This window comes from Trematomus bernacchii, unplaced genomic scaffold (assembly GCF_902827165.1).
Source record: "Trematomus bernacchii unplaced genomic scaffold, fTreBer1.1, whole genome shotgun sequence".
NCBI classification, from domain to species: domain Eukaryota; kingdom Metazoa; phylum Chordata; class Actinopteri; order Perciformes; family Nototheniidae; genus Trematomus; species Trematomus bernacchii.
This window is the reverse complement of record NW_022987705.1, coordinates 7,382,755-7,397,952: the sequence shown is the minus strand read 5'-3', so window position 1 is coordinate 7,397,952 and position 15,198 is coordinate 7,382,755. Positions and strand designations below refer to the sequence as shown.

The 15,198-nt window shown below is 43.6% G+C and overlaps 1 protein-coding gene across 1 annotated transcript in view; it reads right to left on the bottom strand.

The window, feature by feature from the left end:
* Positions 1–5,944: 5,944 nt before the first annotated feature.
* Positions 5,945–15,198, bottom strand: part of ubl3a (ubiquitin-like 3a) — a 30,175-nt gene continuing 20,921 nt past the window's right edge. The window contains exons 2-5 of the mRNA XM_034140639.1: positions 11,658–11,766; positions 9,974–10,060; positions 8,720–8,797; positions 5,945–7,921 (exon numbers count right to left, since the gene is read on the bottom strand). Coding sequence (XP_033996530.1) covers positions 7,869–7,921; positions 8,720–8,797; positions 9,974–10,060; positions 11,658–11,766 — 327 coding nt within the window. The 3' untranslated portion in view covers positions 5,945–7,868. The remainder of the gene's footprint in view (positions 7,922–8,719; positions 8,798–9,973; positions 10,061–11,657; positions 11,767–15,198) is intronic.

Sequence of the window (15,198 nt, the reverse complement as noted above, 5' to 3'; positions counted from 1 at the left end):
CCCTATTGTACCTGCTTCCTGAGACATCGCCCCCCAGACCTGAGGAATCACCCAGGGCTGGCCCACCATCATCTGTGTCACCTCTGCGAACCACGGCGCCCCGCGGCGATCTGGGGCCACTAGGATGACTAACAGACGTTCTTGTCTCACCCTCTCCAGGAGGGGGAGAATGAGGCGCAGTGGTGGAAAGGCGTAGAGCAGCTTTCTTGGCCATGGCTCGTGTGCAAACGCGTCCACCCCCAAGGGCGGATTGTCTCGCCGAGCCATGGAAAACCACAGGGTACAGTGGCTGTTGCGCCGGTTGGCAAACAGGTCCACCTCCGCTCTCCCGAACTGGGCCCAGATCTGCTTCACCACCTCCGGGTGAAGCACCCACTCGCCTGGCAGGGGCCCGCCTCTTGACATGAGGTCGGCCCCCCTGTTCTCCAGTCCCGGGATGTGGAGGGCTCTCAGAGACAACACAATCTCTGAAGCCCATAACCACAGGTTCTCCGCTGTGGTCACCAGACGTCGTTTGTGCCTCTTGGGATCTAAACGAAGGCCGGCAAACCACCTCTGCAGGCGGCGCATATGCAGCAACCCCAGCGGCACCACGAAGTGAGCAGCCGCCATGAGACCCAGAGTCTGCATGATGGTCAAAGCTGTCACCGTTGCCCCCTGTCGCAGTCTGCAAACTGCCCGAAGCAGGGATGCCTGTCTGCTCTCTGACAGGGTGGTGCGTAGCCTGCCTGTATCGAGCAACATCCCCAGATACTGCACCTGTTGGTGAGGTATGGGATTGCTCTTCTTCCAATTGACCGCAAAACCCAACTTGGTTAGATGTAGGATCAATTGGGCTGTGTGAAACATTGCCCATTCCCTGGACCTGGCCATGACTATAAGGTTGTCCAGATAAAAGAAAACCCTCATGCCATGGTCGCGAAGCGGCTGAAGCACTGTGGCCACCCATTTGCTGAACGTGCGTGGGGATAGGGAGTAGCCGAGTCTGTTGTACTCGTAGGCTATCCCCTGGAAGGCAAAACGCAAATACTTTCTGTGCTCTGGAGCAATTTCGACATGAAAGTAAGCGTCCCTCAGGTCGATGGTTGTGAACCAATCGCCCGGCTGCACTAGTTCCAATAACTGTTTTATAGTTAACATATGGAATTTTTTGCAGGCAATGTGCTGATTCAGGCTGCGGAGATCCAGAATGGGTCTGAATTCTCCTGTCTTCTTGGGAACCAGGAAGTACATGGAATAAAGCCCCTTCTCTCTGTGCTGAGGGTGCACAACAGACACCGCCTGTTTTTGCAACAGGGCCTGAATCTCTGCCGAAAGGAAACCTATCTCCTCCTGGGATGATAGATTTGCCTCTCTTATGCCGTTGAATGGAGGAGGGACGCTGCAAAACTGGAGTGAGTAACCCTGTTTCAGTGTCCTGTCCATCCACTTTGTTAATACACAGCTGAGCTTCCATTCCGATTAACACTGTGTTAGGGGACAAGCAATCAGCTGTGGAGCCACAGCTAGGAAGCTGTGGTACTCCCTGGTGGCCCACTCCGCCGCCAAACTCTCCATGAAAAGAAGTTCGGCCCATGGGGGGCTGACACAGAAAGGGCCGATTTTCTACTGAGGTCCTTGAACGCACCGCGGCGTGCTCTCGTGGGATGCAGCCCCCCCCAATGTCCCTGTACCCGCATAGCGCTTTGATAGCATTTCCTGCGGTTTATCACCCTCACATGCGCATGTCCACTAGCTGCTTCCTTTACTGGAGTTACAACTAGGGCAGCGAGTGGGGAATCTGTACGGTTAACATTATGTGGAAGTGTGGAATTGTGGAGAGAAATGACACTTAGACTGGGATAAATGCAATCATTTTTATTGAAAGTGTGTGTCACAATCTTTGCATCGTAGAGGGAGGAGGCGGGATTCGCCCTCGCGTTCTTGGTGGAGAAAGCCACTCTCTCCGCTGGGACGCTTCCTCCCACCGCCAGTCAGCTCCGGGAGGATGGTGCACCCCACCCAGAAGCCCTCTGCTGAGGTGGAGCCGGAGCAGAAGCCTGTCAGGGTCCCCACGAATGCAGGTATTGAGCCGGTTCCGCGGGACGAGCCGAGGAGGTAGAGGGAGCAACGGGAGCCGCGGGGGCTCTGTACCGGCGTCTCTCTCTCCTTCTCACCGTAGCGCCGCGCTCTCTCCCCTGAGGAGGAGCCCGAGGAAGAGCCAGCGGCAGCATGCGGCTGAGCTGCACCCTCTCTCCCTCCAAGCGACTGAAGTGCTGTGTGACCGAGGTGATCGATCCAAAGAGCCCTTCCGTGGATACGGGGGCCCCAAGGAGATAATCACGATCCTTCCTGGAAAGTGCGGTGAGTCCCAACCACACGTGACGTGACGCCACTGTGGCCAGGGACATCACACGGCCAGCTGTGGCGGCTACACCATGGATCAGATTGTTCATCTGACCAATGCAGCGGTCCAAATAATCACTCCCGTCCTGAGGCGGGGGGGCGGGGGCGTCCTGCTGAGAGGTGATCAACGAGATGCCCAACACACCGAGATTATTGGCCGCTGCCGCCATCTGCGTTCTGAGCTGGAATATTTTGTCCAAATATTCCAGTATTTCTCGGTCACGAGGCAGCGGGGGCAGAGGCTTCTTCCCCTCCGCCCATCCAGCTGCCTGTGGAAGCAGATGGGCCGCCAGGCTCTCATCAAGAGGGGGCACGGCGGGACACGCTGTGTCCGAGCGGCCCTGCACCCTAAGGATTCCCGCCATACCTGCCACTGGAGCCTTCGTCTTCAGTGGCTACCGCCATGTCGCCTCCACACACTGCCAGATATCTGGTAACGGTGGCGAGATGAAGGCCTGCTGTGCCGGACGAACCGGGCCGTAGAACCCCTGACAGAGGCGGCTCACCGGCTTCGGTGGCAGTGGTGGGGGGAGCGGAAGCCCTACACGCTCTGCCGCCATGGCCATCACCAAGGGGAAGTCCTTGGTGAAGTCCTGACGTGGCATGGCCACCTTATATATGGTGGGCTTGCGCGCGCATTCAGGTAGGCCCGCCCCGAGGGGCCGGCTACGTTTATAGATATCTCAGTAGGTGAATCTATCCAAATGAGGGCTATAGAGAGGCGAAGTCCCTCCCTTTCCGGGGGAGCTCCATGGGACCTTATTTCGGAAAAAATATGTATTGAAGTCAATGGGGAGAGAAAGATTATCTTTCGATCCCGTTTGAATTGAGCCACGAATTACACATATGATGTTTGTCAATTTAAAAGATAATTTTGCAAGTCAAAAGAATAAAAATGTGTCGTAAAAATGTGAAGTAACATTTTCTTTTGTGTGAAACCGCTCAATGAACTACATCTCCCGTCTCGCACCACACACCAAGACGGCCGTCACGTTGGCACATTTCACCTCTTTCTTTCAGAATGAGGCGGAAAGTATTAAAAGAGGTGAAAATCACTACAAGTCTGGGCATGTTGAGAGCCGTACATACACAAAAGGGGAGTTAGTCGGTTCGTAAGAGCCAGCATGCGGGACCGGGATTCTGGGATTTGTAGTCTTTCTAGTTGCGTATTTTTCATAGTCTTATATTTCAACAGTTTTACGACAAACTGTGACTTTTTTTACATGGAAATTATTATTTAAGATTGACAAACATCATATGTGTAATTCGTGGCACAATTCAAACGGGATCGAAAGATAATCTTTCTCTCCCCATTGACTTCAATGCATAATTTTTCCGAAATAAGGTCCCATGGGGCGGAAGTAGAAGGGCGGGACTTCGCCTCTCTATAGCAACATCTGCTCACCCTTCCCATTCTACTTAAATTAAAGCAATATTTCCTTCTAACGCAGCAGTAATGTTTTCCACTCTTTACTTTTGGTAGAGGCTAAGTAAAGTGATATTAAAGTAAGGCACATCCTGCATTATTATATAAACATATGTGTCTACCATATCATGATATAACTACTACTAATCATGATGGCCTACCATGGGGATTTAAATGACAACAGCACATGTGTATTGAGGTCATGTTTATTCAGAACAGGTGTGCAGAAATATCTAACTATAGGATAACATTGCAAGGGGTTTATGTTCACCTGACCTAAGCAGAAACAAAAAAACACTTGGCCAGTATCATTCAAGTAATACATTTGTTAGCACTGGTGGTTAAAGTGATGCTACAGAGGTATTTGACCAGAAGATGGCGACATCCTCAAACCTTTAAGCGGCTTGTTATTGGTCACACACTGAGCAAAAATGTTTGTTGGACCATACCCCATAATACATTTTTTGCCTATGTAATGCATCTAAACAAGAACATAAGTATTAATACAAAGCTAAAATATAACTTTTTTTTTACTCTCTTTACATTTGTATCTGCCTAGAGACTAGAGCTGAAAAAACATTGATGTTATTTTCGGTACATTTAATAGCAATTTCTAAAATGTATCGACTCAAGTATTTATTTTTGTAGCTTTTGTCCTTCACAAGATGCATCAAATCATATACAGTTTACTACAGTTTTTTGTCTAGTTATAGGCCTATATTTAAATGCCAAATGTATTTAAATCATACCTTAAAATGTTTATTTATGCAGACTGACACAACTTTTCAAACAATCATTTGCCTGTTTAAAAAGACTAGTGTATTGTTCAGGGGCCAGGCAGCAGCGATACTGGGATTAATGTCAAGAAAACAGAGTGTGCCGTTCTGAATGTTACTACTGTAACTACAATCCTCTCTGTCTGCACCCAGACTCTCTAAACAGTGAGTGTGTGTGTGTGTGTGTGTGTGTGTGTGTGTGTGTGTGTCACCCAAAGAATAGTTGTATTCATGTCACTGTGTGGACACAGCATGACTGCATGACCCTAACCCAGGAGAGGAGGGTGGGAGGGATAAAAACAGGGAGGAAAGGAAAAACTACACAGGATTTCACTGAAGGCAACAGAAGTCCAGTCATCATCTTTTAATAACATGTATATCCTAATGTTTTTTTTGCAAATAACAACACACCTGATACCATGCTGCCATGTCACACACTTTCCCCAAAGCAGAGTGCATGTAGAGCACCAAACAGCTCAGAAAGTGCTGTTGAGATGGCAGTCTGAACTGTACTCGGTGTTCCACTCTGTTCTTCCTGCTGCACTTTGGCCTACTGACTGTTGTGCAAAGTGGACACAGTAAAACGAATATTCAGTGAAGTTTTTTTCTTTCTTGCATCAAGACTTTATCAGTCTATCATCTTTATTGAATGTTGAGCGAGCGGTTAGTTAGCAATCTTTCTCCCTTCTGACAATTTAAATCACTGATTCATTTTTATGTAAATTGAGCAAGGCTTAACTGAGGAGTAATAATTATCCACACACATACACATTTATTTAAGTTGTAAGAGGTACAGTTTGTGGTACTTTACTTGAGTGCTTATTTCTACATTTACCCAGACACTCTCAGGTTCCCTGTTCTTGCGAAACTAGAATAAAATCATTACCTTACATTCTGTGGTATAGCTAACCAAAATTAGTGAAAATAAAATGCCGCTTCAACCAGGTACATTGAAATGCTGCTTACATGTCAGGTTTAATAACCCTATACTGTTACTTGAGGATTTTTACTATGTGGTACTACTTTAAGTTGAGAAAGTATCAAAGCCCTTGAAGGCATCACTGGTCAATAAAATAAGTTAGGTGTTTTGCATTCAAGTTCATTAATACTAACTTTAAACAGCTTATTATCTTAACTTGTGTGCTGACCGTTTCAAAGCCTTTTTCGCAGTAATACTTTACCAGCCACTTCCAAGTAGTCGTCGGTAGTTGAACATTTGTTAAGTCAGCTTAACATGCCTCCTTGATTCAGCTGTGTGTTAAAACACTTGTTGACACTCAAGTGATTTTCAACAGAAGGATGTCAAAATCAGGTGACACTTGAGAGTTTTACGACTTTAAGGCAAGACAAAAGGCAGTGCACTTCAATAACCTTTATTTTGTTTACAGATGTATTCCATTTTGAAGTTTGAATGGGGGAGAAGGAGCATTAGTGCTATTTACAATTGGTTTGAAAACTTTTATCTCTGTACAGATTTGAACCCTGATCAATATAAACAATACATTTTTTTTTAAGACCTAGTGCTGTTACAAAGCGATTCTTTAAAGCAAAAAAACTCACAAAGAAAAAAAGGATTACATTAAATTATAAACAAATGAAAAAATAATAAAAGAGAAAATAAAAATACAGTCCGTCGATGATTAGGGAGGTGTTGCTGTTAAGCACAAGACATTGTCAGCGAGTGACAGTGAACTGGCTAGAAGCTAACCATATACACAATCATGGACTAAACACCAATATACTGTATATCAACAAGATCTAAAGTCATCATGTTCTATATAAGATTCATATTAAATATAATCTACACGTTACCTTAGTTTGGAACATTACTTCCATTGGAAAAATATAAAATAAAACAATAAAACTTTTTATACATTTGAATTAATCTGATGAAGGAGCACATGCTTCCGTTGTGCAAAATGGACTTACTGTATTAATGCAGAGAGAGAGAATCAAGGAAAGAGTAAGAAGCGAATTAAGACGAATAAGGAACAATTTCATTCCGAGCTCATTTCCCTGCTCAAGAGCAATTTGTCGTAGAGATCCTTCACAACACTGTTAGAAAAGAAGCACAATGAGCCTTTCCTCACAGAGAGAGGGGATGGTGCATCAGGGAGGGAAGGTAACTGACATGACGTTTCATTTTTTTACAACACTGGGCGGTCAGTAATATGCATGGACTGTCAAAACACAGTCACAAATGTCATGGACAAACAAATAACCAAAACAACACCACCAACAATGGTTGTTTGTCTATTTGTCTGTTTGTTAGGCTTTGTTTGGCTAAGAATATGACGAGTGAAAGAGTAGGATGCATCGGTCTCTACAGCGCCCTGCAGACAAAAAGGAATAATTTCTCTCTTGTGACCTTTAAGGGCAGATGAGGGCAGTAAAAAGGACACCGGTGTGTCTATATATGTGTGTTTGTGTGTCCTGGTTTGAGTTTTCTGATCAGGCACGTCTAAGTCTGCTGCACCGAGGGAGATCACACAAGCACATATGGTAGGATGTGTATACAGGATGTCATAGTGTGTGTGTGTGTGTGTGTGTGTGTGTGTGTGTGTGTGTGTGTGTGTGTGTGTGTGTGTGTGTGCGTGTGTGTGTGTATGTGTGTTTGTGTGTATACATGTGTTGGTGTGTTGGCGAGTTGTCAGTGGTTAAAATTCTCAGTGGTCTGTATGAGAAAACAATGCCACACACATTACTATGACAACCAGCTGGAATGAGGAGCCAGTTAGTAAAGGACTTTTGACACACCGGCCAAGGGGGGCTAGACAAAGTGTGTGTGTCTGTTGCTTGTATGCGTGTGTACAAGTGTGTTGCAGAAGGCTTAAAAAGGTGTGCATTAAGAAAAGAAAAAGGGAAAAAAACACATGCAAATCCAGTTCCTTCCACACATTTTCAGTTATGACAACAAATCAAGTACAACAAAGGAATCAACTCTATTGTTAATCAATTTCCTGCTCTCAACTCTGTGTCCTGAATCAGCCAGAGCCTGCTGTCTTTCTATATATATATATGTGTATGTGTATGTGTATGTGTATGTGTATGTGTATGTGTATGTGTATGTGTATGTGTGTGTGTGTGTGTGTGTGTGTGTGTGTGTGTGTGAGAGAGAGAGAAGGGGATCAAAAGAAATAGAGAAGGGTGTGCGCGTGTTTGTCTGTACGCATATCCGCACTGTGGACAGGCTCCAGGACAGGGGACACACTCATTAGGTCCAGGATGTTGAGGGAGAGATCGGATGAGAAGGATGGAGGGCCGGCGGCAGTGGTGTGTATTTACAGAATGACACAGCAGTTACTCTCCCCGGTCTTCTCTCTATTCCTCTGACCTGAAAACACACACAAACAAACACACACACACACACCATCATCATCAGGAAAAACCCTGGCAGACAAGGTCATCATCAAACAAGATGCTATGGCCAATCAAATACATGCAACCATGGACATCTCTGCAGCATGACAACATTTAATTTAAACATTTCTCTTTTACCAAACATTATGCCTACTGCAAATTGATAGTTGCATTAGACCATGTTCAACAAAACATTGATTAATTGTACACCCCTTCCTTGCAAACTGACTAAAAAGGGGAAAACATGGCTCTATTTGTAGTGTGCTACATGTTGTGGAGCGAGTAACCACAGTAACCATTTGTGCTGCTATTTATTTAAATAACTTACCATTGCCCTTTAATATTTCTTCCCTAGAGGACATTTTCTTCTGGGGTTAACATGGGGTAATTATTTATTTGACCTTACCTTGAGTTTATCTTACCCAGAATGCATAGCAAACTGTGGATAGTCAATAAATGTAGCGCTTTGTGTGACCTTAAATGTCCCTCTGATCTCTGCCTATTGTTAGGTTAAATCAGGGCCTGTTCTAAACACACAATCAGCTTCTACTACACAAAAAGGAGACCAGTCAACTAATATGATTTATATCAGCTGTGCATTGTACACAATGTGCTGTATCTTGGAGATACCCTTAATGGAGCCAATTATTTGCACTGGTGACTGTTCCTTAAACAGAAGCCATGTGTAGAGATAAATAATGTCTGGGAGCGGAACGATTAAAGTGGCTCAGCGTGTGAAAAGGCCTACTGAAAGGAAAGGAGGGCTTGTTACCTTGGGAATTTGGCTCAGGCAAAGTCTCTCTGGCAACTAAATGCATCACTGTGGTCTTCCCCAAGGGCAGTTTGAGAGCTACAGGGGAGAAATACACAGAGAGAGAGAGAGGAGAGAGAGAGAGAGAGAGAGAGAGAGGAGAGAGAGAGAGAGAGAGAGAGAGAGAGAGAGAGAGAGAGAGAGATGAGAGAGAGAGAGATAGAGAGAGAGAGAGAGAGAGAGAGAGAGAGAGGATGTAAGGTTATTCAGTGAGCTACAGCATGTCTGTCTTTTGTTGCAGAATAATAATCTCTTGCAGGTAACGAAGCAATTCAATGATCCCCTCCCCCCCCCCCATCCCCTGAGTAACTAAATTCACTGTTGAAATAACTCAGCATGCAGCAAGCAAAGACAGTTTTAAATGCTTTCACTTCCAATAAATAAAGATGATGATTGACTTACATATTGTGATGACCTGATCATATGTTACTCATGTAACACATTTTAAAATCAGCTATTCACAGTTTTATTTTGCTAACATCAAGAGTTGATTCATGTAATGAAAAACTATGGAACAGAGCAATCACTGCTTCTTCATGTATTTATGGCCTTGTGTTAAACAGTCATTTAACCACATCCCAATGTCCTATTTTGAACTTTATGAAAACCCAATCCCAAAACCCGCTTATTTATATCATGAACTCTGCCTTCACACACGTGGTTCTGTCTATGTTTATATTTCAAAATATAAACATCTACTCGTTGTTTTGGCTCGACTTTAAGAGGATTCTGTGTGGACGTGCAAACGCGTTGAGCCAACGACAAGGGAATTATCAGATAAATGCAGTAATGGGATGAGTGTAAAAGGGTCAGGGACGGCCATAACCCCATTAACAACACAGAACACCAGTCAAACCAAAATTGGGTTAAGTAGACTAAAACGCCTGAAAGCCAGGGAGAAGTGAAGTGGGCTGCACTCCTATTTTTCTCTTCACTTTTCATTTTGACGCCCCCCTCCCTTCCTGTCTCTTTGTTGTGCTGTTTGAGGTCTACTCTAACGCCAGTCTTGCCCCCTTCCTGACCACTCTCTTTTTCTCTATTTCCTCTCTCCTCCCACTCTCCGTCAAAGCAGGCTTGTCCGGAGCACTGAGGTACCTCTGTTCTGCGGCTCAGGAAGAACAGCAAAGAACTTTCCAGCAACACACTGCTGTGATTTTGTGTCCATGTCTATGAGCACTTTTTATTTTGGGAGGTGCACTTTCTGTGTTTTCTCACCTCCTAGTGTTACGTTGCCGTGGAGAAAGCGGCCCTGGTAGATCAGCCTCAGGATGTTAGGACTGCTGACCTGCTCTTCCTCCCAGTCTGAAAGAAAAAAGGGGCAAAGAGAGAGTTGAAGAAAGAAATCGACGAAGAGAAAAACAGGAAACACGCTTCATATATTTTCTTTTCTTCCTGATTGCCATTGCAAGTTTGTTTGTCTTGATTGCCATTTATTTAATCTATTTCCCATAAATCATCATTATATAATCTATAATCTCTAAACTGAGAACATGCAGGTTCAATAAAGACATTTCACAACCTTTTCTATTGCTACCTGTAAAAACCACAAAATGAGTTTCTTATTAAACATTGCTAAAAGGTTGCCAATCTGTAGTTTAACAAAAGGACACGAGGGGCTATGAGCTGTTATGGGGCTCTGAGTTAATTCAGTGGATATGCATCAACAGTGCAATGAAAAGGAATAATTGCATGGTGAGAGAAAAAAGACCACCAACAACCGCAGTGAAGTTATTTTTAAATCACTTTAAAGCCTTTATTTGAAATCATTACATGCAGAATGTATAATGTGTGGGCTTTGTGGGATGCATAACCGAATGTGAGAAAGAAGGAAAGCAACAGAGGAACAAGGGGTGTGGCCTGGGAAGAGCTACAGACAAAAGTGAAGAAATAAACCCGAGAGCAAAACAGTGGGGGGAGTTGCACAGCAGCAGCGTCTGGCCACCAGATGTTTGTCTCCATCTAAACGGAGGGTGTTGATGCTTACAGTCTCACAGGGTTCAGATCTGTTGTCTGGCAGGAACACTGTGTGATCTGACAGGACTGGAAGGGAAACTGCTCTTGTCAAGGAGGATATGAAACCACCAGTAAAGTTTATAGTGGTTAAATGCTTCTCTAAAACTAGACTACATTCACAGCATCAGATGTGAAGGAGTGAGATCGGCAGTATCAAATGATTTGTAACACTGTTGCAGTTAGGGAGTTACTGCAAATTGACATTCCTGTATGCAATGATAAGCGTGCGGAAAGGAGGAGCCCACTAATTACTCTTAACCAAAGACCGCATGTTCCCACACTGCTCTATAGAACTACATGTAAATAATAAAAAGTGGGTTTGAATGTGATCTCAGCTCTCTGGATAAGCGAACCAGCTGCTTGTATCTTTGTCATAGAAAATACATCCAGGATGAGTCAGATCACCTGGTTTCCAAGAGCATTAGCAGCTAATTAGTTAGCAAGTACACCTTAAGCAAACACACTGGAACTAGGCTTATGCAATAACGTGATTTATTACAAAATAACACCAATATAGGACTAAGTGCACATAGTGTTTTCTTAATAGAAAGCTCATGCATTTGATGGGTTGAAGAGACAAGGCGAGTTTAAATATTCCATCGCTGAAAGCCTGGTGTCAAAACAGACGCCCTTGATTATTGTTTTACAACCTCTACACCGGCCCAACCCTATGGAGGAGGCTTTGGGGAAAATAAAGAAATAATAGTGATGAGAATCACAAATAAATCATTGTCTGATCAAAGAGGAAGAAATATGTGGATCACCTAAGGAGGGTTTTATTGCCTTCACCTTGGGACCACACATGTTGATGTAACTGCTGCTACATCTTCATCAACTGCCATTGCCAGTAGCAAAGACAGGATATTTAGATGGAGCTGCTACTCACCCATCGGCCAGTTGTCATACACGTGTTTGGCAATGTCTGCTGCTGAGTCGTTGGGAGAGAAGAGGAACTCTTTCGTCTTCCCGCTGACTAAAATGAGCCGCAGGTTTATCTGTAAAAAACAAAATATGCAGGTTAGACTCAGTCATATCAGGAAGCATACAGGTTCAAGAGAGGTAATTTAATAGGACACAGAGGAAGGATATGAGGACCCTGAGGAGTGTCCCTCCGCAGGATTACCTCCCTTCTGTCTCGCAAACTTCCTCCTACATTTTTTCTCATGCCTCCAACACTCTGTTTCTTTGTCTTTAGTTCACAATTCGGTTACTTTGACAATTCCCTAGGCAGATGTTTTGCTTTGAAGTGTTCCTTTGTCTGAGGTTGAAACTTGATGTATACTATATTCACCCGTGTACAAAAAGCATTGTTCACTATAGTCACCCAGGTTTAAATAGCATCTGATTTTAGAGGGTACATTCTCCAATTAAATATTCATTTTTTTTTCTGTATCACATTTTCAAGGTTGTTGTACTGGGTAAGAAGTACCCCTTAAAAGCCTCGGGCTTGCAGGCATACAGTATAAACTAAGATTCTGATCATTTATGAATGAGACCGTGGGTTATATTTGTAATTTCGACAAAACCAAACTTGGCTCTCACTGCGTGTAAAAAGCCCACAAAACACAAACAATTAGCTGAAATACTACAGGCTGTTAAAATGTGTAACCTGCCACAAATAGCTTATCTCAATAGTCAGTGGTGACAGCCAAGTGGAATAATAAATCACAAATAGTGTGAGACTAATGCTCACAGTGTCCAAGTCCTCTTTCAGCTACTGAACATCACCCCAAGAGCAGGTTGTCATTATGGGGTCTACTGCATTACTTATGTGTTGGGGGCACACTTTGAGATTACTGAAACAAACAACTTTGTACAAAACAGCACAGTATAAACTGGCTGTGTTTTATCAAAATCATTTTAAATAAAGAGAATAGGGAATCAAACAGAATCTATGTAAAGGAGATAGGTGGATTTTGAGGGATGAGGAGGGCAACGAGGACTTCAAACTGTTCAGTGAGAGCTGGAAGTGAGTGAACTTTAGCTAAACGTCACATCTCTGTGTGCACCTCTCACCTTAAATCACCCAAATACAGAAGGGCAGTGAACATGTTTTGTTTTTTAAAATAAAAATATTGCTCTTTTTTTTTTTCATCTGATGATTCAATACTAGGTTAACAGTTTGGTTAATAAATTCACTTAAAATCCAAGATAATGTTGTTTTGTCAGTCCATAAGCCTAATATAATCTGTTTTATATCATATTTAACAGAAAAAAGCTGATATTTTTTATATTGGAGAGGCTAAATAAACGTTTGCTTTAAAAAAATATTATAAAGGTTGATTGTTTAACAAAATAATTCGTTTTTCTGTCAAAGACTAATTGAGCTCCTAATCCTAGTAAAGATTAAGATGAATACATTTCATGAATTAGCTTTTTGCATTTAAAACCATTAAATGCATCAATTGGCTTGATGTGTACAGTTTTCCTTTAAGAGCCACTGCAAAGCTCTGTGTGTTTGATTTAGCGTTCTATATGTGTCTAGCCTGCAGTGCATCCATGGCATGAGCACGTGTGTGTCTTTGTTTCTAGTGTGTGTCCATGTGCAGCGCGTCTGTTGCCCAGTCTGCTGAGCGACACACACACACACTCGCACACAAAGTGATGTAACAGAGCAAACACCGACGGATTGAAACGGACATCTCTGTAAGCACGTTATCAAATCAGATTATAGGTTTAAGACATACAGTCAGAGACATATATGCCCATACAGTACATACGTACAAAAACAAACAATAATCAGAACAAAAGCTGCACTTGACCTCAACTAGACCACATCAATTCATATACATAAATTAAACCGCTGCTAAGAGATCAGATGTACTTTTTGAGCTTCTGTTTTAGTTTGTATTTATATACATCATAATATTGAGGATCAACCTCATCTAGAGCTGTAGTATTTCGTGGACTTATCGATTAGTTGATCCACAAAACTCCTCCGGTAATCAATAAATTGTTCAAGTAATTGTTCATGGGTTTTGGAAATGCAAGTCACTTTACCTGTAGTAAATACAACCGCCTTTCATACAAGCAAAACCTGAGAAACACTGAATGAGATGAAGACATCAATTAATGAGGAAACACGCAGAGGTAGCAGAAGGTCTTCCTTCACCCAGTCTCCACACCTGGTCGTTACCATGGTGTTACTATGACGACAGCCAGTGGTGGGTGGCTTAACCTGATAACACCTACCAGATAGCTCCACCCTTCCTCCCTTCTGCCTCCTTACCGTTTCCTACAGTGTCACATCACATTGTCTTCCTCGCCTTGCAGCAATCTCCGCATCCCCTCCCTCCCCCACTCTGCCTCTCTCCCCCACTCTGTCAATGTCTCGCTCTGCACCGCAGGCCCCGGCTCCACAGGAACGCATACGGCAAAACGCATCGGAGTAACGCAAACGCAACCGCAAAAAAGCTTCCGCCCACACGCAATATACACCGGATTGTGTCAAGCTCCACGAGACGGCTCCGTTTACATCCAACCGCTGGAAAAGCTGCAGTACATATGCCGAGCCTGTACGTGGCGCTGTAACTTCCTCCACAAAAGCAGCAACTTCCTCCACAAAAGCAGCGAAGAAGAATGGTTGTCATGGCTGCACTTCTGTTTATTCTCCGCGGTGGGGGCTGAGGGAACCGGGCAGAGTTTTTCGCCGGTCAACGTGTGCTAAAGTTGAAATCTTCCGGACAAAATTGTAAAAGTGCCGGTCAAAGGTCTTCTTTGTTATTTATTGAGCTTTAAAACAAATGAATAACGACGATATAATGATATATAATAATAAAATACACGGAGGCTGTCTCTTTTTCCTCTCTTCTGACAGCGTCAGTGTCTGTCTCATGCAGCAGCTGATCCTGTAATGAGTGACTCGACAGTAAAAATAAACATATTTATAACTAGGACCCCCCAGAGCGCTCCGTTCCCAGATCTATCCACCTTTGGACCTGTTGTCGTTTGCAGGGTCTGTTTCTACGTTTCCGTTACGGCGTCGTCGAGCTTAAAGGGCTATACGCATGAGAAATATGCGGATTCAACCCGTTTTCGTTCCCGTGGAGCCTAGGCCTGGAGGGTTTGTACAATGCCTGAATAACAAAGAGGACTGAACTACAGTAGCTTCAATTAAACAACATAAACTCAGCATTCCTCTCCCTATCATTAACCCTGCACAATCTCTTTATTTGCTTCTTTCCCCTTCTCCATCTTTCTTTGCTTCCTCTACTCTTTCAGGTGATAGGTCATTTACTTCATGAAGACAGCTGACATATATAACCCTTAATGGAAAGACACATAAATACAGATGCTTTCAGACAAGGTGCAAAGATCGAGAATGATGTCATTTGTATTAAAATGGTGAACTACGGCCTTCATAGTCACCAGCTTTAATACCTACAGGGGGTACTAGTCACCAGCAGCGTTAAAACTCAAATAGAGAA